The sequence below is a fragment of the Cucumis melo genome, chromosome 3 (assembly GCF_025177605.1).
Source record: "Cucumis melo cultivar AY chromosome 3, USDA_Cmelo_AY_1.0, whole genome shotgun sequence".
Taxonomy (NCBI): Eukaryota; Viridiplantae; Streptophyta; class Magnoliopsida; order Cucurbitales; family Cucurbitaceae; genus Cucumis; species Cucumis melo.
Window position 1 is genome coordinate 25,674,602 of NC_066859.1, and position 23,423 is coordinate 25,698,024.

The window sequence follows — 23,423 nt, forward strand, 5'->3', positions numbered from 1 at the left end:
TTATGGAATCGTTAGTTCTTTCCATTACAATATACATTCATACAACCACCACTAATTGTCATCAAAGTAAAAAACTTAACTCATACAAAAACAATACACATAGCCAAAAATGAAAACAGGCACAAGAGCAAAAAGCACGTGTTGGAGTCACTAAACGTGAGAATCAATCGCAAAGACCAAACATCAATGGTCACCATGCTTTCTTCGAAGAGTTCTTAAGATAATTTCACCGCACAATAATGAAAAAAAAAGGGTCAAAAAACTTGATTTTCTAAAAGATAATCATATTTTGATTTTAGTACCTCAAAAAGGGTCATCCACGCAAATTTTCAAAGATATAGACCAAATTGTATATATTAGATTTAGGCATCTAGCTAAAGAAGACTCACACGACACCGAGTTAGAAAGTTACAAGTGGCAACCGGAGGCGAAGCCAAACAATGTGGGAAACGGGATGCCGTTGCCACAGTGACCGCTGCCAAAGCAAAATTGAAACGGAGCCGCCGGAAAATCCTAACACCTGCAGAAGAACGTCAAGATTCTGTTGGCTGATCAGCCCACAGAAATCAGCCTTAAACCTCCATTAATTTGCATTACCCATCTATTTCTCTAACACCCAATTCACAGAAACTGCAACAAACAGGACCAACAATGGTGACACTAGTGGTAGCAACAACATTCGATCCAGCATCCATTAATCCTGCAAACGAGCTCCTCGCCATGCCCGGATGGAGCCCCGGCCCTCCTCTTCAGGTCCTTTGATCTCTTCCATCCATTTTCAATTTTAACCGTTTCTGTTACTTCCTTTGATTAATCCGATTCTTCTGTTGATTAGGAAATGAAAAGCTTTGCCAATCGAGACGTGAGGCTGCTGCAACACGACAGGAGTATTGTGGTTGAAGATGATCTGGATAATCGTTGGGAGGAGCTCACCGGCGAGGTCGTGGACGAGGTCATTTTCTTTAGTCGGCATACTGCTGTTTCAAATCGTCCTGCACTCACCGTTCATCCGATTGGTACGATTCCTCTGTTTCTTTAATCCGTTTGGTTAATGAATGGGAACGTTAATTTCGGTTGCGAATTTTTGTGTTCGTAAAGGGGTTCCTCATTTGCGAGATGGAGAAGTTCCGCCGCAAGGAGGGAAGCCTGGATGGGCGGCGCCGCCGAGCCCTCGTATAGGTCCCTGGTTGAGGCTCTTGAAAACCATTGCACAATCCCATAACTTAGTGCCAGAGTTCGAGGTTAACCATATTTCTCTTTTGTAGTTCGTCATTTACTTATCAATTGGGTCATTTGGGATTTTAGCTTATTTAGAAACTGAATGTAGATTACGTTGGAGGGTACTCATCATGGACCTGTGACAAATAAACCAACTTTGTTTCTGGAAATTGGTGAGTGTTTTGTTTGATTGTATGTGTGCACAATGAAAATGTGGGATTTCAGAGCTTGATTTGTTGTTTGTTCGACTATTTATTGTATATTTCTAGATTGATTGAGATTCACGCAAAGTACTAGAGGTTTACTTTAGTTATTAACTATTTTCCTATGATTTGTTTTAGCTTGTAGAATTTTGTAAATGGGGATAAATCTATCCTTCCATCATGGATTATTGTTCAGAACATTGTAATTTGAAATTTGGTTTGCTCAGGTTAACTTCACAGCTTCTTATATGTTGAGAAATCTGGTATATAGTGAAATTTGGAATGGAAGAGTGTTCTTGTAGAATTTTTTTGGACATTTGAATCTTGTCTCACCTGGATGTGTCATCTTCTTTTCCAATCAAATTCGAAGGAATTAGGGAGGTGGAATGAGTGACCCAAGGTTTATTGGATAAATCTTGTCAATTTATTTACAATGATATACCAATACCAAATCCTTGAAGCGCATATATTGAAGGGCTCACTTGGTTTATTTGCATATGAAAATTTGAGATACAGTAATGAATTGTTTCTTTCCTCTGATGACGAACTAGATATCAATTCAGCATATGTTGAAGTGCTCATTGGATTATTTGCCATGAAATCTAATATTTTACATCTGGCCAAATTTTCTTTTTCTGATCATGTAATAGGCAGTACAGACGAGTATTGGAGGAGGCCAGATGCTGCTCGCGTTATTGCTCTAGTTGAGTAAATCCTGGATGAGCATTTATTTCTGTCTTAGTTATCATCATTTACAGGATGTGTCATGACAATGACTTTGTTCCTTATGGATTACCATTTTGGATAATTGCAGCTTGTCTGGGAAGGACTTGCTATTGGAGGAGGAAGCGATGTAGGAAACTGGAACAGGTAAATTGGTATAAGTACAACAAATTAGGATTGCAGCTTAACTTCTGTTTATTTTCTCCTAATATTTACCTCTAAATTTTAATCAGTCATTTTAAACAAGCCTGTCCACCTGATCTATTGTTGAAATTTGATGGCTAGCCTTTGTTCAGCTACTTAGTTCTGTGATCTTTCCAACTTTATTTAATCATATAATCGCTATATCTTGGTGGCTGATGTTGCATAGTTTCAAAAGAAGAAGCTTTTGTTAAAATTCAACTTAGAAGTCATCCTTAACCTTACAATTGTGTTGATAGAATCAATGATGACGTTACTGGAGCTAGTTTTTTCTCTTCATAGTCATTTCATTTCTCACCGATGTGCTGGTTTGCATTATCCAAAATAATGTGTAAGCCCATTCGTTGAAGAGTTGTCTATATATGAGTTGTGTAAGTAACTATGCATGACTCTTTAAGCTTTTAAGTGTTTAGAGTCGCTATCAAGCACCAACAGCTTCCTAATTTCCTTGACTTGAAGATATTCTTCGCATCATAATACCATTTCTTGAACAAGATTATCTTTTCTTCTAAACGCTTATGTGTTATAATCTAATCTTATATTCTCATTGTGAGGCAGGGAACATAACAAGAACAATAAAGTCCTTCTTGGCATCGGGGGTGGACATTATGCACCTCGCCACATGGACATAGTTCTGTAAGTATTGGTCAGTCAGGCTATCCTTTAAGTTCATGTGATCAATTTCTTAAGCCTCACCGATTCTTATACTTGGTTCTCATTTCATTTTAGTTCTTGTGTTTTCAAATGTCTAATTTTGATCATAGTTATGATTCTAATTTCCATCTAAGAAAAGACGCATTGATATGTTCTGAAAATTTATAGAAAGATGGCTAATAATGACATTTTCTTTAAGTACAAAATTAACATTTGTAAGTAAATAGGCTAAAATGAAATGAGAGGGAGCTTTCTTTATTCTAGTAATTAGCTTTGCCTTTTTTTCTATGCACAGTTTTATGTTTGTCTTAAATGCAGCCTGCTTGCCATTATGACAGTGATAGAGTTTTTACACATTAAAACTGTCGGAACTTATGGTGGTTTTCTCCTTAACCTTTATGTCTTAAGTATATATTAGCTTATAAATACAAAGTGTCATCTTCTACGGTTCTAGTTTGCTTAAAGTAGAGTTTGAAAATTGAACCACTTAACTCCTCTGATAACTATTTGATTTTTGGAAAAAAAAAAATTATAAATGCTAATTCTACCTATGAATTATTTGTTCTACCATCTACTTTCTAAAAACATTTTCAAAATCTAAGCAAAGTTTTAAAAACTAAAAAAATCTAGTTTTTGTTTTTGGAATTTGACCTAGTGTCCAACGGTTTTTTCTTTAAGAAGGTGATAAAAAATAGCAAACAAATTGTGTGGAAAGAAGCATAAATTTCAAAAACAAGAAATTATCGAAATCATTATCGAATGTACCTAGGCAATAACACATTCAGTTTCAAAGCAAGTGCAGGTTAAGTGGAAGTATATGCACTTTGAAAGGAAGTAGCCTTGTTCTCATACTTCATCTGTTGCTTCCTGTGCATCCCAACCACTTTTTTATTGTGCTTTTTATAACTGAACAAAGAAGGGGGAAAATTTGCCCATTCTTCATTCAAAGGGAAGCGATAGGTTATGATTTCTATGTTGAAATGGTTTTCTTTCAATACTTCCAGAAAAGATGGAGTTTGGGTAAGCCACTTGCTCTCAGGATATTCATTGCCAATGGAAGATCCAAATCAGTCAAATGGCGGAACAAACAACAAAGATATAGGCGGGAGCTGGAAAGAAGCAATCAAAGCAGCATATGAGGCTACTAAATTGGCTTTCCCAGGTGGAGAGATCATAGCACACCTTGATCACAAGTAAGTTCAATCCATTTCATAAACTCGAACGTATGGCTTTCCGAGCATCGAAACTCTGTCTTTGAGGTTGATAAGCTATGAAATCATAATTGTTTGAATTGCAGGAGCTTCAAGGGCTGGCAGAAGAATGCCATAACAGGGTTCTTGGGTGAACAGGGCATTAAAATTGGCAAACCAAATGACTTTTACTGATTATCATTCTCCTGAAGAACATCATTCGAGATTTACTTTAAGTATTCAGTTGATTAGTTCATAGAGTTAATGAAAGGAATTATTTATATCATCATATATTATTCAGCATTCAACATGTTACTTTATCATCTTGTTCTTCCTTGCTTGATTAGGAAAGGTTGAAGATTATTGAAAATGATCTCCAAGGTATGAAAATGGACTTCATTTTTGTTTTTTCATTACTGCCAAAGGGTCTATGAAGTTTTCAAGAAAGACTTTTTTTAATGTCCAAAAATGTTTTCAACTAATTAAAATCACTTTAAAACTTTAATGTCAATGGGTTGCATAGTCAATATATTTTAGAACTTTTTTTAAAGAAAATAGTTAAGAAAGGTTAAATAAATCTAATATAGAGAAGAAAAAGAACATTATGAATGGAAAATATATGGTTTCATTTCCATTTAAATTCTGTTTTTCCAAATCAATTATATATAAAATAAAAAAAATAAAAAAAAAAAGGGATCCATCGTGAGAAAATAAACTTAATCTTTCAAAAAAAAAAAAAAAAAACCAAATAGCCTAAAAAATTGTGTTTTCAATTTTAGCTTTGTTTTTTTGTTTTTTATATTATTATTATTATTATTATTTATAAATAAAAGTAAAAACATACCATAGAAATTGTACATAGAAATTACAAAATGGATATCAATCCAAACTCATATACAACATAACCTGAGCTAAGATGGTATTAACACCGTGAATCAATCATATTATTCAGGAGTAGGCTTTTCAATATTGATGCAACATTGAATTCACAATTAAATGTTATTGAAATAATAACATTTAAGGCAGTTGAGACATCCTTTTCTATTACAATTAAATTCAAAACCATAGGCCATAAAATGGGTACCTAAAAAAAAGGTATTTTTAGGTATCTACAATTGGGTAGGAGGGGTCACAATATCATTTTCCCCTGAAGTTTTTATACTAAGAATTTGAAGCAAAGGGCAGACAAACCCCTTTAAAATTAAGGGGCAAACCCCAATTGGACCCTCAACTTGCCAATTGGAACATTGATGTATGGAAGAATGCTCCTCAAAACAAATCTTTTCCTTGTCCTTTGAGGTTGTCTATGTCATTTATTTGGACTCAATCCCCCTTTTTCTTTGATCATAAATACCAAATCCATGCAAAGTTAATTATGATATAACCAAACTGTGTATGTTTAGTTTTTTAATTTTTTTTAGTTTAGCATCTTAAAATATCATTTAGTCTTCAATTTCTCTCCATATGATATGATATGGTTTAGAACATTCGGTAATCCTAAGTCCAAAACCTGACGTGCATGTGAATCTTGGAGATATGCAATTATGTTTGGTAAAAACTTAAAATAATAGTTAATTAGTTACTTCAATAAGATAAATTTTTCTGGTCAAATCGAACCTAACTTGTTTCATTGATATACGAATGTGTTTACTATGATTCAAATCGTTTGTATTCAAAGAAAAAAAAATATACACATATTTCTACATTTTCTGAAAGTTTCTTGATTTGGATTCAATAAATGCGAAATTAAAAATGTTATGTAAGATAAAAATTATTATTTAATAGGTTGTTGAAGATTTTAAAACAATATCAAATATTTTACATATTCATTTAACATAGAAAGGAAAAGATTTCATAAGGCCTATGATTGTACTAAAATTTCTAATGTACCTAAAATAAAATACAATTATTTTGGCTTTTTATTTGTGGAATTTGGTTAACAAGAGTGACAGCTATTAAGCATTTAAAAGGAAAGAAAATAAAATAAAACTCAACATGAAGATTGTTGACCAAAAGTTTTTCCAATTAATAATATTTTAAATTGACACATAAAATGCTTCTAAGAGAAGAAAAGGAATGTTTTAACATACAAAGATAGACTCACATATGTATATGATTTATTAACAATGTGTTTGTTAAGATCAACAATGTTATTTGAAAAAATATTTACAAATATAAGACAGCACCAAAACATTAAAAGGTATATATTGCACTAAAGTATTCATACTAGATTGATCATAGCAAAATCAAGACATTTTAACTTAATGTTTATTCATGTTTATAGTTTTTTTTTTCAATGGAAGAAGTCATTTAAATACTATACGTTATATAAAGTCTCTTTTCCCCCTGAAAGTGGTATGAATCATGAGTTAAATTTTATGTCAACATCATTGGATTGGACTAAAGTAGTTTTGATGCTACAAGCTACTAAAAACCTTAGGGTCTAATTCATCAAATTTTAAACTTTAACATTTCACATCAAACCTAAAATATCGGATTGTTGTTTTAGAAGTATAAAGGTCTCGATTTTTACGAGTACCCGTTGAAATATAACCTAGAGAATGTGTTCTTTTTATTACGATGAATTCAAACAAAAAAAAAAAAAAAAAAACAAATTTGCCATATCTTTAGTACATGTAATAAAAATGTTGTATTGAAATTTTATGTCTAAACAAATAATGAATTATTAAGAAAATTGAATCATCAATGGAATTAATTATTCTCCCAACATTTGCAACAAATTTGGAAAATTGACCTCTAAATTTGTATAGTTTATTAATATTTTACTAAATTTACAAGTTTCATTATTTTAAAGAAAATGGAATCCAATCAAAATTTAAAATCATTTAAAACACGTATTTCAATTCAAAGAAAACATAAATGCATTCTTTTCCCCAAATCAAATCAATTGTTTTCAGACTTATATTTTCAAATAATTAGCCAATCATAATCAAATTTGTCAATTTTCTCCATCCCTCTCTGCGTTTGATTTTTGTTTTGCATTTCCATTAATTTATTACGTATTTTTCTTTCCTTACTTCCTAAATTGCATTAAACGAACTTTAAAATTTAAAATAATTTTTACTTTCAATTTCAACCACTCATTTATTGATCCTATTTTATGTTTTATTTTTCAGATTTAGAGAGATAATCAACGGCTGCAAATTGATGGAACAATGCTGACTTTCCGGTACCCACAACTTACGTCATCATACATCACACTAAAGTTTCCATCCACTCTGAGTGCCTTTCAGACACGTGTGAGCCAAATTGAACTACCCAATGCCACGTGACATACGTTAATCATAATGCCACCCAGTTAAATTTAATTTCTATCCTAAAAACTAAACCCACAATTAATAAAACCTAAAATAACACTGTATTTATAAATATTTTAATTTATTTTAATATATATATATCCGACTACACGTAAATTTATAAATGATCGTAAATTATAAAACTTAAAGACTAATAATAGTAGGAATGTGGGAAAGTATATGAATTATATTTTGGTAGGAATATATATAAAAGTCGAGGTGGAAGAAAATTATGGATTAATCTAAAGTATTCGAGTTGACAAAAATAAATCTATCGATTCAATATATAAGTGTCAACCGGTGGATTGGTTTTTTTTTCTTTTTCATCTCTATAATAATTTAGATAAATTTTCATATTGTTTTTCAATATACGAGATAAATAAGTTTTCATTCGGAGGGCATGGTGACGTTATATGTTATACATTAAAATACTAAGTCTACAATATTCATTTCAAAAAATGTTTACTTTTAGGTCAAATCAACCCGACTTCTAACTTGCACAATTCACCTACGAACTTAACTTTTTTTTTTCTTTCAATTTTTTAACTCAACTCAAATTTTATGGTTTAGATTGAGTAATCTAAATCGGTTGAATTATCAATTTTTAAACACCCCTATATATATCTTGATTTGTTTTAGGTAATTTGTTGACTTTTAATCTATATACTATATATATGTATACTATTTTAGTTTTCATAGTTGAATATATATTTTTACAGCAACAATGTTGAAAAAGTTATATTTGGAAAGTATATATATACACACTACATTCTTTAATTCTTTTAAGTACTTTTACTAGGTTGGTTTATTAGTTTTGATGGAAAGTCGAATCATTTAATAGAGATGGTTCTTTCTGTTTCTGATATGTTAATATCAAATAACACATTATTTGATCATAAGCTTATTAATTTTTCAATCTATATATATATAAATGATTAAATAGATCTTAATGTATACTTTCTTTTAATAGGCTTTGCTAAATCCTATTAAATTATAAAGATGAAAGACTATATTGTTATTTATTCAAATAAATTTTAAAGACTCGTTCGATAACGTTTTTGTTTTTGTATTTTAATGTATAAAAAACAAAACCGTTTGATATTCATTTCTATTTTTCGTTTTTAAAATTTAAAAAACGTTTTTAGAAATTATCATTTATGTTCGCATATTATTTTATTCTATTTTCATTATTCCTTGAAATCTTCAGGTGGCTAATTGGTGGAGAGAAATTTTATATTTACTTTTGGCTCAAAGGTGTTTGATTATGATTTCCAACTTTGATGATTCTTTTTATTTCTTTATATATATTTATGTATTTATTTATTTATTTGGTTTTTTAATCCTTTGTTGATTTTCCATATTTATATTTTTAATTTTCTTAACCTATATTTTTCTTTCTTTATTAATCTTTCATGCAGCTGTTTAATATTTCTTAATTTTTTTTATTGTTTTCTTCTCTTAATTTTTCATAACTATATGTTATTAACTTTTTATTTTAAAATTTGAACAACATGTGATTAATAAAAATTATTGTATTATAATTGTTAATTTTACAAGGAGGTTTATGTAAACTTAATAATATTAACATTTTGTAATTTTTTTTCATATTTTAATGAATTCTATATATTTTTTTATATAATTGAATTATATTTAAATTAAAAAAATAAGCCAGATGTTCTATTTAGTGAACGATAAACTTCTATATATATTTTTATTTTTTATTTTTAAAAATTAAAAACAAAAATAATTATCAAACATAATCTTATTTCTTCTTTTAAAAAGAATAAACAATAAATAACAAGAAATAAAAAATAAAAATAAGTATTAAATATAGTTCCGTTATATAAAAAGACATTAATAATTACCAAACATGAAGAGAAAATTGTAAACAGGAAACATGAAATGTTTTAAAAGGGGACGTATAAGTTGAAGATGAAAAACGGGATTAAAATTAAGAAGAAAAAAGAAAGATCCAACGGTGGCGATTGGGCTGTCAAGATTTGATGCAGGCGTAGGCAAAACCGTTGGGAATCAGATCCCTCCTTTTATTTGATGAGGATAATATAATAATATTAAAATAAGAAGGTCAAAATTGCGGGATCGATGAATCTATACATGTGGGTCCCCCTCTCCGGTGATTTAAAATACAAAAATCAAATAAAAACAAAATCATTTTAATACATTTGGCACCAAAACCATGGACTCCCAACCTTAACTGCACCCGCGTTAACAAATCGCTGCTGTTCCCGGCGACTTCAAATTATCCGGTGAAATACCTCACCAAATCTCCCTTTGCCACACAAATCGACGCTGTTCTGAATTTAGTATTTGCTTTTTGTTAAACACCTGAACAATTCCTGAAGAAATCGAAGTGACTGATGAGAAGTTGACAATTACAAAGCTTCCTTCAATTACGATACAAGCGACAGAAATATCGGAGAAGAGTATTTGACGTCTTTTCGATTGTTCTGCTCCGGTGATTGGCGACCCGGCTTAACGCGGTGTTTCGAAGGGGAGAAAATCCGGTGAAGGAGGAAGAGGAGGTGGAGGAGGAGCGGATATTTGTTTTGGTAAGTAATTTGAAGTTAGGTTTAGGGTAAGCGAAAGGTATATTAATTAGGGAGCGGAGTCTGGTAAGGCCATTTGTTTTTCTCTTCCTTTATTAATTGCAATGAGAGAGAGAGAGAGAGAGAGAGAGAAAGACGTTCTGTATAATCTGCAATGGCAGGTGACCTTTTTTTAGGCTGATAACAGAAATAGCCAAGCTCTCTCTGACTCTGTTCCACCATTTATTCAAATTTCACTCTTTTTTTTTCTCTCTCTCTGTTCATAAATTCAATCACCAAACTAGGGCGCTCCTTTGCCCCATTTTTTCACTCTTCCTTTTTATACTATCAGGGGGTTTTTCTGCCTCAATACATTTCTGCTTCAGGGTTTTACATGGAGGTTGATATTTTTTGTTTTTCATAATTTCTTCTTTAACTCTGTGTATTATATTCTGGTTTGAATATTTGACTTCCCTGTCTGCTCATATTTCTTTTTCTCATTCTCTGATGTTTTGAATTCTTTCTGTTAGTGTACTTTTTTTTTCCTCCATTAACAGCGAGGTGGAGGATGGGGGTTGATTTCGTTTCATCATTAGTTGAAGATAAAGGAGAATTGGTGGGGGAATTTTCTTTGTTTGAATAATCATTTTAAGTTATGATGTTTCTGTTGAAAGTTTTTGTTTGCTTTTGAAAAGTTCTTCCAACTTTTTTACCACTCGTCTTTTTCTATTTTTGTTATTATTTTTTAGTATTGGTAACAGGGCTTTGGATTCCCAGCACGTATAGCCCAGAGAACTTTTCTTAATTTATATTTTGAACCAAGTTATCCTGGAATAATGACTTTGATCTGATTTTCTTGATTTACTCAAGCGTTCTGTGCTGAGATTATTGTTAATTTTCAATGAAATGTCACTGCCTTTTATGGTAAATTGCTAACAATAATTAGCTGATTCTTTGTAGTTCTTAAATGAGTGAGGAGGGGCCGGACCTTGGCACCTGCTCAATCACCTAGGAGCTGACAATGTTATTCATTGTATGTAACTGTTATAATAGTTGGGGGGGGGGGGGGGTCTTCTTTTGGCTTTTGGCTTTTGCCAGTTTGAACTCAAGCTTTTCTCTTTATTATCATTAAAATAGATTTGCTTGTTCTGCTTCAGAATAATTGATATTATTACAATATCTGAGGGGAATATATAGGAACTGCTAATGGAGTAATGGGTCACAGTCACAGATTATGATCCATTTCTTGGAGTGACTTTTCTCCTTCACTTTGTTGTAACATCAAACTGGCAATGAAGTAGTTGTGTTTGATTGCCAATATTATGGTGGACTGCAAAGTTGTATATTTGTCTCTTCCTTTTAAGCTCAGTTTTTTTCTTCTTCGTTCGTCCATTCATAGAAATTTAGAAAGTTGTTGAATTTCTGTTTCAATAAGTTCATGTTTTTTTGGCAGGTTCATGCTATCTTTCATGAAGTTTTAAATCTCTTGAAGGTCCGTTTGCCTCCATGATTTTTGTTAGCTATGAAACTGGGTATTAACATTTTCCATTGCCTTGTATTCTACTTGATCTTTATCATTTTGGTGTCATTTACACTCATCAATCCACCGCTCTTCCAATTTGTTGTCCTAACTTGGGCTTGTGATTATGTATATGCAGAAAGTGACTCTTCATTTTACAATTCAATGACCAGCCGGAACGATGCTCCAGAATCTCTCGAATGCAATTACAGCAGTACTGTGTTGCAACACCGGGTCATGAGTAATAATCCAACTAGCCTCTCATGTCAAGAGAAGATAAACCAGGAAAACGTTATTCAATCTTCACATTCTTCTTGTGATGGGAATATTTGCATGATTACTAAGATTAACCGGTCTTCTACAGATGTTTTTGATAATAATGCTGAAGGTATTAGCGCATTTGGGGCATCATCCAATATGAAACCCTCATTCTCATATGTGGACAAAAGTGTCATGGAATGTCAAATGTCAAAAACGATAGTCTGTGACCAAGAAATTAATGTCAATGATGTGAAGGATATCTGCATCGATGAAGGGGTGGCTTCTCTGGAAAATTTCTTCTTTAAGAGTACGGTCGAGAAGTCGATTAGTAAAATCTCCCCTCTGGAGGAAGACCGGAACGAAGGATCTATAAAAGAAAAAGAGACTTCTTTTGAGGTGTCCAAGTTCATAGCAGATGATCATAAAGTTTCTTTAGAAGATCACTTTGCCATGGATTGGACTACTCATAATGATGCGAAGGACTTGACACAGATAGAGGAAGAAAAACTCAATCTGAGCGAGCCAGAAGTTTTGATGCAAAAGCTAGTTAAGAAAAGTTGCTCTTCCGAGTCTTTAGATAAAATAGGTGTGCAGGTATGCATATTTCTGGCCAAGTTATTAATCTGCACTACGTGTTTGTTCTATTTTTAATCTGAATATATGAAGGATGGTCGTTTTAACAAAGCAATTCTTAGCCCCAGTGGTTCACAACTTTCATGTTTGATGTAGATTGCATTTCTTTTGACTTCAGATATCTGGTGAAAAAGCAAATTTGGAAGACCCTTCTTCAGCTTCCAAATCTGTTGATTCTTGCAACGACACTCCTGCTCTGGGCTCTGCAGCAGAACCACCCAGTCATAACATCGCAGCGCATCCTTCAGGTTATAATGATGAATTTGAGAATGGAAGTATTGCACTTACTCTCAACTCGATCTCTCCAGTGGCGAATGGTGGAGAAGAACATCAGGAGTGTTGCGGAAGAAGTGATTCTGTAATTGGAACTCAAGTTTCAACCAATCTGGAATATAGAACTTCAGATAGTAGACTACTTTCGAGTCAAAACATGAACGACATTGGCGAGTCTAGTTTCTCTGCCGTAGATCCACTAGCTAGTCTTGTTACTTACTCAGGGCCAGTAGCCTATTCTGGAAGCATCTCGCTTCGATCAGAAAGTAGCACAACAAGCACACGTTCTTTTGCCTTCCCTATGTAAGTCACAATCTAACTTCACCTCTCAAGCTTCATCTTTATATATCCTTTTCTTAATTGTAATCTAAGGTAAATTATATTTACTCTCTGGGTTTACAGATTACAGACCGAATGGAATAGTAGCCCGGTTAAAATGGTAAAAGCTGAACGGAGGCATTACCGAAAGTATCGAGGTTGGAGGGAGGGACTTCTATGCTGCAAATTCTGACTGCTTCCGTGCTATCTCTAGAGTTAGATTCTGTTTGTGCATCATCCAAATTTATTTTCACACACATGTAAGTAGATGTATTATTTACTGGAGGTTATGCATTTCATTCATAGTCATTCTTTACAGTTTGGCCTATTATGTGAAATTTAATGTATTGGTAATACTTCATATCTTTCTTTTCTCTGGAAAATTTCTCCAGTAGACCATATTTCTCCATTATGCTTGTAAACCATGGCTCTTTGATTTATATAAGGATGGCAAAGCATGAAATGGTTGCTCTGTTGCTCTGTTTATGGCCATGATATTGGATAGAAGTTTTCTTGTTTTTCTCTTAGACTTGTATGGTTTCTCTAAGAATCCCACTTCCATTTTTAACCTCTTCATAGACTGTACAGTCTTAATGGAACCTTACCCTACAAGATTAGCAATTAGAGGTGTGATTGTTGAGTTGAGTTGAATTGAATCGAATCATGATGACTAGCTAAGATTGGAAGATTGTCGGATAGCTTGTTTCTGGGAGAAAGTCAAAAGTAGTACTTCAGGACTAAAAAAAACCAAAACTACTCTTCAAATCAGTATTTTTTTCCCCTTTTCAGGACGTATCAAAGTCAATTAAAAAAAAGAAAAAAGAAAAAGCAAACTAAATCCTGATTTAAAGAATTAAACCAAACCGAAGCTGACCATTTCATCAAGCATGGTTTGATTTTATTTTTTTGGTTATTTGTCTAAAAATTTGAAAGTAGAGTCTGAATTTGAAGTAGAAAAAGAGGAGAGAAAAAAAAGGAGAAAGTGTATGCTGCAATGGGGTTGAGTTTGAAAGAGGAAAATGATGGAATGATAGGACAAGACTGAGAAATGGAAGAAAGTGATTTGAGAGAGGGAATATGGAAGATAAGTGGTGAAAGCAATTTTGAGAAAGTGAAAGATGCAAATGAAAATGATAGAGAGATGAAATCTAGAAAGTGGAGATCAAAAGAACAGAGTGACAGAGAGAGGAAATCTTAGGAGGGAGATCAAGAAGAAATTACTATTAAAGGTTCAAATTTTTAAATATGTTACCTTCTGTTTATGAGTTCCTCTATGTATAAATGTTTGAATTCTTCTTGCTAATTAGTAGTAGCTCCCAATTACTTTTTCCAGGAATCTCTTTTTCTTTTTCATCACTGTTCTTTTAAAACAAAATGAACAAACATGTAACAATGATGAAATGTATAGAATCAATGCAATATCATTGTGACAAGAAATAAAGCTAACTTGGTGTCATCATTTGTTGAGAAAGCCCTATAAAGTTTAAGTTGGTTGCTTTTTGAAATTTCTATTGTACTACTATGTAATTACATGTTAATCTAGGATTTGTGTCTATTTTCTTCCCACCATCATTTTGCAGTCAAATCAAAATTTTCTTGTGATCATATAAATATCATTTGACATTTGAGGTGAGGGATCATATAACATTCTTATCAGGTATGTTGTTCTTCAACAACAAGGCATTGCTGAGAGGTGTTTGTCTCTAATGACTTCCATCTTGTCAAGCACATCAACTCAAACTAAGTAGCATATATCATATATGTCTACTATATTTAACTACTTCTAAAAACTCTTACTCCGTGTTCGGCCTAAAGAATTTGGGGGAGTATAATTGTGAATTTCACTTCTTGTTTGGTCCAAGAGGTTTGTGGGCTCTATGACTAAAAACATCAATCTTGTGCCTCGTTTAACTTTCTTACGCCATCCACGTCTGCGCGTTGAACAACTTCTTATAGAATCACATTTGAATATGGAAATTAGGAATCGTTTGAATATGGAAACTCTCAATTCTCAAGGTTTAAAAGATTGGGTTAGACATAGATTGTATTATAATAAAACCTCTAGAGATAGAGAACAACTTCCTTCCTCAAGATTTGAGCAATGCATGTGATAAAAGAATTTCGAAAAAAAAACCTTTTTAACTTTCAAGTTTGGATGAAAACGTGCTTTTGCTCCCCGAACTTTAAAATGTAACTTTTTAATCCTTGAATTTTTTAAAATGAATTTAAAAGATCTCTCAAATAACTTTATACTTAAATTTTAAATAATTATATGACATTTAGAATAACTTTTTTTTAAATAAAATACAAACAATAAGTTGGTGAGATTGAGTGTTGATATAACAAAAGAAAAAAAAAGCTCTTCCATAAAAAGTAAGGAAATTGCATGGTGGATGATGCAAACATTTATGAAAACTTTTTTTTTTTTAATTTTTTATGCAAGAGAAATGACAAAACATAGCCAACCCAAATGGTGTGAAAGTACCAACAAAATAGTTTGTTTTTGCGTTTTTTTTCTTTATCTTTATCTTTATCTTACATCTTTGTGAAGTCTATTATGTATCATTGTCTTTGTCTTTACAAATATATATAAAGAAATAATAATAATAGTAATAATAATACAACTCTCTAACACCAGGAGATGGCTGTTGTAGCCATAACTTTGCTATGTCTCATACTCTTCAATAATCTACTGATGCAGTCTCAGCCATTGCTCCATCCCCAAGGTTCGGTATTATTTAACGTATTCCTTTTTCGAAGTTTTTAAGTTAGACGATAATTTAGCGTTTGTTTAGTTAGTATTATAAAAACTTAAAGAACAGGACTCTTAACTTAAGAATCATTGTACTGACAATTTCTATCTTTTTCAATTCTTTCCGAATATGTGTTTGGGTAATATATTTAAAAAAATCATAAAGTAGTCCTCGCTGCTAACTTAGAAAAATCTATTCAACCATTATTAATTAATCAATTAGTTTTGTTTTGTGTTATAAATTTCATATATTATTGTAATTTTAAAATTAGTCAACTCAAGTTAGTATTATTGAAACATTTTCTAACAGTTTTAACTATTATTGTTTTTTGGTTAACTATGTTAGGAATTGAGTGAGCGAGCGAGCAATCATAGATCTTCATCGTTTAGAAATACATAGGAAGCTCAAAATTTTAAAAGAAAATGAAGTTTTCTGGGATCGGTTAAGGTTGACCGGAAAAGTGATGAGATTGAGATGATGATTAATGTAAATTAAATTATGCAAATTGCAGGCAATAATAATAATAATAATAATAATAATGGAGAATGGGGGATTGAAGACGAAGATGATGCATTGGAACACTCTGCAATGGATTACAGCACTGTAAAACGACGTCGTCCCATACATAATATGTCTTCCCAACAACATCCTTAATGATATTTCAAGTCTTTTCCTCAAATTTTATGTATATGACTTATTAATGGGCTTTCGCTAACTAAGCTTCCGGCCCAAACTTCGACCTTCAATTGGGCGGCCCAGGAAGTACAATTCGCTTGGGCCCTTGCCACTTCCAACTCCTACTTTATTGCCCTCATTTGAGCTATAAGCCCACATCACCGAGCTCGGCGATGGTTCAAATTGGCACCCGATTTTTAGTGTTATAAGAAGATAAGTCTTATGACACAAGTCATAAAATAATTAATATAACTTATTGATTTTAATAATTAATATAACTAAAAAAGTATTAAAGTTTTTGGCAACAGATCGAAAAAAACAAAGAAAAAGGAAAAAAAGTGGTTGTTAGGCTGTGAGGCATTCCCACCGGGTATGTTCGGGCCCAAGAGAACCGGCCCGTAATCCATCCACTGACAGAAGCGGGAGGTGACGCTGCTCTGTGAACCAGCCTCACGCGGTATCCTCGATCTCTAAGGGCAATGAAACCCTGGGCCTTCGCCAAGAACCCAAAGCCCAACTTCTTTCTTGGATAGGGCGGTCCGGTGTAATTCCACAAAGAGACCCTACACGTTGGGCCTAGCCCCCTTTCAACCACTTTAAAGCCCTCATTTGAGTTACAAGCTCACATTACCGAGCTCGGCGATAAAAGAAGTTGCCAAACTAATAATAAAGATTATGTGTATTTTCAATTCTAGCAATGTGGGACCTCCTGTGGGATTCCAATTTTATGCGTATATATATATATATATATATATATATATATATATATTTTATTATTATTATTATCATTGATCGATTAATTGAACTTGCTTACACTCTTCTCAAATAATCTCACGAGATAACTTATACTACTCTTTAATGTTTGAGTATCAATAAAATTCGTAGGATATTGAATTCTTAAGTAAATAGCTATCGTGTAATTATTGAATCTAATTATAAGATTTGTGATAAAGTTTTATTTGTGAAGAGTCGTAGGGAGAAAACAAATTTTCAACACAAAGACTTTGTATTCGTTAAAGATCTCCACTTTTATAAATGAATAATTTGACGCGCTAACTCTAAGAATTTTTTAAATGAATCAATTGATGCGTTAACTCTAAAAAAATTTTAAAAGTAGGTAGGATTCTTAAAAGTAGGTAGGACTAGTTAGGATACAAAAGGTTGAAAATCTAATATACATCATAATCTTTTCATTCACATGAGCAAATTACTATCTCTATCTCCCAATATTTTTCTTTAGAAATTTTGTAATGATATTATTCATGTGATTTTTCAATTTGTTTTTAAAACAGAAATTCAACTAATTTTTTCGTTCTTCCAAATAATAATAAACCACAAGTACTACATAATCCTACACCAAGTTTTTAGTGTTAATACTTCATTTGTTTTCAAACTAAAGTTTCCAAAAAGAGAAAAAGTCGTCGAAATCCACTTCAAAATTAATTAAAATTTCTCAAGACAACAAATACCAATTACCATCTATCTATTGCACATTCTCCTTAAAAAAAATGTATGTAAAAAGTAAATTAGAAAAGGGGGAAATAAGTAGAAACAACCGAATAATATCTCCTTTTCAAAGCTCTTTTTGGGAGGTTCATATTTAATATTGTAATTACAACTACAAACATAAGAGCAATGGAGAGTGGAGAATCTAACATCTGAGTAGTGAGTACCAAATTTTAACTTTGGATTTCCTAACACTGATGGTCATAACTCATAGCAATACGAGTTTGGAGAAATTGTATAAAAGGCAAAGGAAGAAGATTAAAAGAAGAAGAAGAAGAAGAAGAAGAAGAAGAAGAAGCGAATCTGTACAAAAAACATCACATTCTAATTCACATTAGAAACAGTAATCGCACAACATTAATAACCGAGGACTCGTGGTGCAGATTATCATGTCCTTAGCCGCTTTTTCGCTTGTTCTGAGTCATCTCCGCTGCCCAGGTCCCCTACATTTGCCATTGCTGGGTGGTTGGAGGAAGGATTCCCAGTTTCCTGATCAGAAATTGAAGAGCTTAAAACATTGTAAAAGACCAAACATTTGGTGATGTTATAAGGTTCTCAGATTGAATTTCTAGTTTATTTTTCCTTCATTTGAAGTTATTATTATGATCTCTAATCTTTTGCTTGCTTCTACTAAAATTAGTGAAAAATATCAGTAAATATGCAATATAGAAATAGCTTGCCCGATCATCATAGACGGGCTTGATGGTAGAAAAAGGTCATGGATTTAATAAAGGACTAAGAGGGGAGTGGGTTTGATCCAACAAGGGTTACAATGTTTTTTGACATCCGAATGTTGTAAGGTTAAACAAGTTGTCCCTTGAAATTAGTTGAGGTGGCATGTAAGCTAGCCCGAACAATCACGGATGTATATATTCTATATAGCCTGCCTTATCGAACCATACACCAGAAAAGTAAGAACTGAGATTTCAACTTCATACCTTAAAAATAGGCGTTCCAAAAGGCATCCCCTTATTTGCTCTCTTGCCCAGATCAATCTGAACAGAGATGCTCGCTTCTGACAAATCCAGTCCAGTACTCTGCAAAGCTTGAGCCAAGCTGTTCATAAACCTGCTCGGCACCAAGGTCCAAAGCTGTTACCAAATCCTAGGAAGAGACCATGCAAGTGAACGCCTACAAAAGAAACTATGCAAAATCCTATATATGCTGTGATTTAAATAAGCTCTACTAAAGTTTAAATCATTGTAGTTACTATTTATAAAATAGGAAGAAGAATAAAACCTTCTGCTCATGGAATCTTCTTAACCTACCAAAATACTTGAAACAAAATCAGTATAAATATCTTACAACTAACCCTTCTGAATAAACACTTGAAACGCTTATTGTCCCCCCTTCAATACCCATCTCTTCCGGTTGGTTTGATGCATTGTTGGTGATGGGACACTCTGTTGCCTGTGCATCAGAAATTGGAATGTGGAGAGATTGATCAAGGTCACTACGGATAGAAGCATGCATATTTCCTTCCAGAGACATAGGATGTGGAACTTTATTTGTTATGTCAGCTTCCTGTAGAATATCTCTGCCAGAGTGGGATTCGAGAGGATTTTGTGAGCTTGCAAGTATGGCTGGTGAAATTGAAATGTTGTTGTCATCAAACTTCCCAGAATACGTTGGTCCTGAAGCAGAACCATTTTTTACAGATTGTTGATGCCCAACAAAAGTCTGCATGCGCCAATGACTGTTCCTCTGCACGACACAGTAAAGTTAAGAATACTAAATAGAGAAGTTCCTCAGCAGAAGAAAATTCCTGATTCAAGGAAATATCAAATCCTAGAATAGATTAAGAATCCCCTATTCTCCAGTGCATGTAAATGAGGTCAAAAAAGGTAAGGACATAATCGAGCAATCGGTTAAAATTTATTAACTTGCATGTAAATGTCTGACTCAAACCATAGATTACTACCTAAAAAAGAAAAAGGGGGGAAACACACACATGCACAGATTATTAAGACCTTAGTGTAGTTAGGGAGCCCTGAATTCCCCTCTGATGTAGCATTACATGGTTGTATAGGTTTCCAGTTGCTTTGTTTAGTCACTGCGGGATTCTTGGTATTTCTTGCGGCCATCTTGTCAATTCTTGAATGGGTCTTTTTGATGAAAACGTTGTTCCTCCTCTATAATAATTTGGAATTGGTTGTTTAGGAGATGGTTGAAGGTTTCTTGCTCGTTCTTGTTGTCTTCTTGGATTATGCTGTTGCTGTACTTCTGTACCCAAACTTCTTTTTCTCTAGAAGTTAATGAGATAACAAATTTCTGGTTCACCGATTAGAAGTTTATGACAAGGTTCTCCAGACTGAATTAAATGGGGTATAAAGTATTTCTATTTCTCTAATAAAAGTTAGTGAGAAACATTAACTCTAGACTTCTCTATCCTACCACCTTGGTGTCTACCAAAAGGCCTCACCGCTAAACATATGATATCTTTTTCTTTGCAACCACAGCTCCCACATAACTGCAGATAGGTTGACCCCATCCATCTGTGTCTTCCAACTGAAAACACTCAAATGCAGTAATGATGGGATATTCTGTCTAATAGACACGAAAACCCATTATAAATTAAATGATGCCATATAATACATTCAAATATTATTTTATCTTAAATTTAATATAATATCTAACATTCCTCACTTGTGGGCCTAAAATATCAAGAATGACACAATAAGTGAAAAACAATATTAAACAAGAAGAAAATAACGTTGTAGGGACTTGAATACAAAACCCTCCTAAACCACCTGCTCTGATACCATCTTAAATCACCAATTCAATCCAAAACCTTAAGCTAGTAGGTGAAGACAAATTTAATATACTATCTAACACCACTATCGCAGTGGAAAGCACATATGGATAAATCCCATTCTTTTTCTTGCAAACACTAACCTAGACAAAGAAATTATCCGGTGAGGTTGTCACCTTCACAAATTCCCACACCCCCCAAACAACCCCCAAAGGAAACATTTTAATGGTTTGGACTTCAAAATTTGACTTAGGCAGTCCACGGGAAAGTTTTAGTTTTCTTCTAGATTCTTCCCTTCGACACCAACTTAATTACATTCTTATCAAGATCAAAATCTAAATCTGTAGGCTTAACAAATAAAAGTTTTGGTTGAGAAAGTTCCAGATTGGCACGCAGTCCAAACCTTTACATCTTCAGCATCTCTGGTCATTGGGCATAGATTGTTTTTACCAAAACTAAGATAATTAATTTCCTCATCCAGACTTCTTTGGCAACTCTCCACCGGGATATTCATCCCCAAAATCCTTCTCACAACCAACTCAGTCCGTATTTTATGAGCTGAGGAATGAGCTTTACAGAGAATAATCATCTACCAATGAATCATCCCAAAACAACATTTTTCTTCCATTTCCCACTTCCAGTTACAGTCTAGTGAATGTGCCTTATGCCCAGCTCAACACTGGAAACTAACTTAATTCCTATCAGGAACAGAATAGAAACAAAACAGGTCATATGAAATATAAAGTGACAGAGAGAAACAAAGTGATTTACAAGTAGCTCCACAATTAAAGATATGAGGGACACAGTACCCATGTTATCCCACCGACTAATAAGACATCTAATCTTATGCAATCTTATTAGACAAATAAAGGAAACAAACAAGTTAGTGAATGATAACTCCTAAACAAAATAAAGAAAGAGCCTTTGGTATTTACCCATGGTATTAGCTTAGTAGGTTCCCCACTCCAATTCTGATATGAACCCTCGTACTTCTGCACCTTCTCCTGTAAATACTGAACATACTCGATCACCTGCATCAAAGGACTAATTTTACTTAATGGAAGATAAAAAAACTTTACTGAGTAGCACAAGAAGAAGTAGAGACTTTACAGCTTCAACAATGTCTCATTTTCAATAAGTGACTGTATACCTCCAATAAAAACGAGGCAGTGTCTCTCTTTTGATCACTATGAGGTATAAGATCTCTCAAAATCTGGAATCTGAAATTAGATAGAGGTTGATCAGAGGATGTACATTTAATATTGACAGAAGTAAGAAATTTAAATGCATTGGTCAGGTGTAGGGCAGAATGGTTCCTTTAAGGCTTGAGAAAAAGTGAAACCCATAAAGGAAGCACAACTCCAGTAGTAAAGGAAAATCCTTCTCAGATCATAGATTCCATATACTCTACAATATGTTAATAACCACAGAGAAAAAAAAAACATCATGCAGCATGATTCACAGGCAGTAAAACAAATAAACCTGCAAGATGTAATCACAATTATCTCTCTAACAATTTTAAACTCCAGAGTGATTTTTTGTGGGCATTACCTCTCATTTATCTTGCTTCTTCTGCGCTGCTCTGTCACAGAGTGCTTCGACCGTATGGCATTAGCCTTATCGTTGTTCTTCGCATCTGGTCCCAAGTTCAGTTCAGTTAAAATCAATAAATAATTTAAATAATAATAAAATAAAATAAAAACCGATCCCTTGAAATGAAGCTTCCCTAATATCACGATTCTAAAAAACAGATGCTAGAATTAGAAGATTCCGAATTTATTTACCCGTTAAAGTTTCATTGACATGATCAAAGGATAAAACTTAGATACACAAAATGGTCAACTGAAATTCACAGCTAAGAACAGAATCGAAACCAGAACACAAGGTAGCAGCATAAGAAATAAACATCGAAATAAGAAAGGCAAACAATAGGCATGTCATCATGATATCGCACGGCATCAGAAATTAGAAAAAAAAAATGGATCTAGTAGGGAAAGAAATAGGCATGTGTGAGAAAAAAAACAAGATACCTTTGCTGTTGCCGATGCTACTAATAGCGTTGGAAGTAGAAGAAGGCCCTTCTCTTTTACCAACCAGCTCATCCTCATCGTACTCGTCGTCTTCCTGATTGCTTTTCCCCGTTCTCATACTTGGATTTTGTTCAGGTTGGCCAGTCCAAGCCTCCAATCCTTCTGTACCGAGACTTCAACTCCTTGTACAGCTCCGGAAACAGAACAATTACAGAATTGCACCAATTCGAAGACGCTGCCAAGCAACAAAATCGAAGTGCGGTGTTGTTTGAGGATGCCGAACGAAATGAGTAGGGAAGAGAAGGGAAGGTTGTTGAACTTGGCTGGGATTTGATGTTAAGGAATGGAAGATGTAACAGCCATGGCTGAGCAGCAGAGCTTCCGCCGCACAGAGGCAGTTAACGGTGAACGGAGCCGCCGTGGGGGCGCTTTAGACGGCCGGATTTGCCTGGTGCCGAACACAAGCGAGTTTCAGTGGGATGCATCCGTCAGAAGAATCCCATTCAACTAACCTCACGCTTTGCTCGTGACTTTTCTCGTTTTAGGCCGATCTATCTTTTGGACCGACCCAAAACAATAAGTTTGGGCTCCCTATTGGGCCTGTGAGTTGGATCCGTCAAGCCCGCGTTCTCATCTTATCATATTTATTGG

The 23,423-nt window shown here is 33.5% G+C and overlaps 3 protein-coding genes and 1 long non-coding RNA gene across 9 annotated transcripts; 3 read left to right on the plus strand and 1 right to left on the minus strand.

Moving 5' to 3' along the window:
- The first annotated feature begins 397 nt into the window (after positions 1–397).
- LOC103488450 (D-aminoacyl-tRNA deacylase) lies at positions 398–4,512 on the plus strand. The gene is made up of 9 exons (XM_008447203.3): positions 398–753; positions 836–1,016; positions 1,099–1,241; positions 1,328–1,391; positions 2,072–2,124; positions 2,236–2,291; positions 2,904–2,981; positions 4,004–4,192; positions 4,297–4,512. Exons 1-9 carry the CDS (start codon positions 652–654, stop codon positions 4,382–4,384), a joined length of 954 nt encoding a protein of 317 aa, XP_008445425.1. The 5' UTR covers positions 398–651; the 3' UTR covers positions 4,385–4,512.
- A 5,001-nt stretch (positions 4,513–9,513) lies between these two features.
- LOC103488449 (uncharacterized) lies at positions 9,514–13,583 on the plus strand. Of its 4 annotated transcripts, XM_051082133.1 has the most exons (6): positions 10,116–10,452; positions 10,583–10,668; positions 11,506–11,584; positions 11,711–12,426; positions 12,584–13,041; positions 13,141–13,583. In XM_051082133.1, exons 3-6 carry the CDS (start codon positions 11,575–11,577, stop codon positions 13,247–13,249), a joined length of 1,293 nt encoding a protein of 430 aa, XP_050938090.1. In that variant the 5' UTR covers positions 10,116–10,452; positions 10,583–10,668; positions 11,506–11,574; the 3' UTR covers positions 13,250–13,583. The 4 variants fall into 4 exon arrangements, with proteins under 4 accessions (XP_008445418.1, XP_008445414.1, XP_008445421.1 ...); XM_008447196.3 differs by lacking the exon at positions 10,583–10,668 and having other exon boundaries at positions 9,514–10,452; XM_008447192.3 differs by lacking the exons at positions 10,116–10,452; positions 10,583–10,668 and adding an exon at positions 9,514–10,076.
- A 2,090-nt stretch (positions 13,584–15,673) lies between these two features.
- Positions 15,674–16,606, plus strand: LOC127148458 (uncharacterized). Its single transcript, XR_007819450.1, has 2 exons — positions 15,674–15,782; positions 16,321–16,606. It is a non-coding gene; the product is annotated as an uncharacterized LOC127148458 (long non-coding RNA).
- Positions 16,607–18,030: 1,424 nt separating this feature from the next.
- LOC103488447 (transcription factor BIM2) lies at positions 18,031–23,293 on the minus strand. Of its 3 annotated transcripts, none has more exons than XM_008447191.2 (7): positions 22,773–23,289; positions 22,294–22,378; positions 21,893–21,962; positions 21,678–21,773; positions 19,303–19,694; positions 18,929–19,058; positions 18,031–18,479 (listed from the first exon to the last, which is right to left on the minus strand). In XM_008447191.2, exons 1-7 carry the CDS (start codon positions 22,888–22,890, stop codon positions 18,378–18,380), a joined length of 993 nt encoding a protein of 330 aa, XP_008445413.1. In that variant the 5' UTR covers positions 22,891–23,289; the 3' UTR covers positions 18,031–18,377. The 3 variants fall into 3 exon arrangements, 1 of the variants encoding a protein (XP_008445413.1); XR_007819451.1 differs by having other exon boundaries at positions 18,460–18,479; positions 18,929–19,094; positions 19,296–19,694; positions 22,773–23,293; XR_007819452.1 differs by having other exon boundaries at positions 18,460–18,479; positions 19,296–19,694; positions 22,773–23,292.
- Positions 23,294–23,423: the final 130 nt, after the last annotated feature.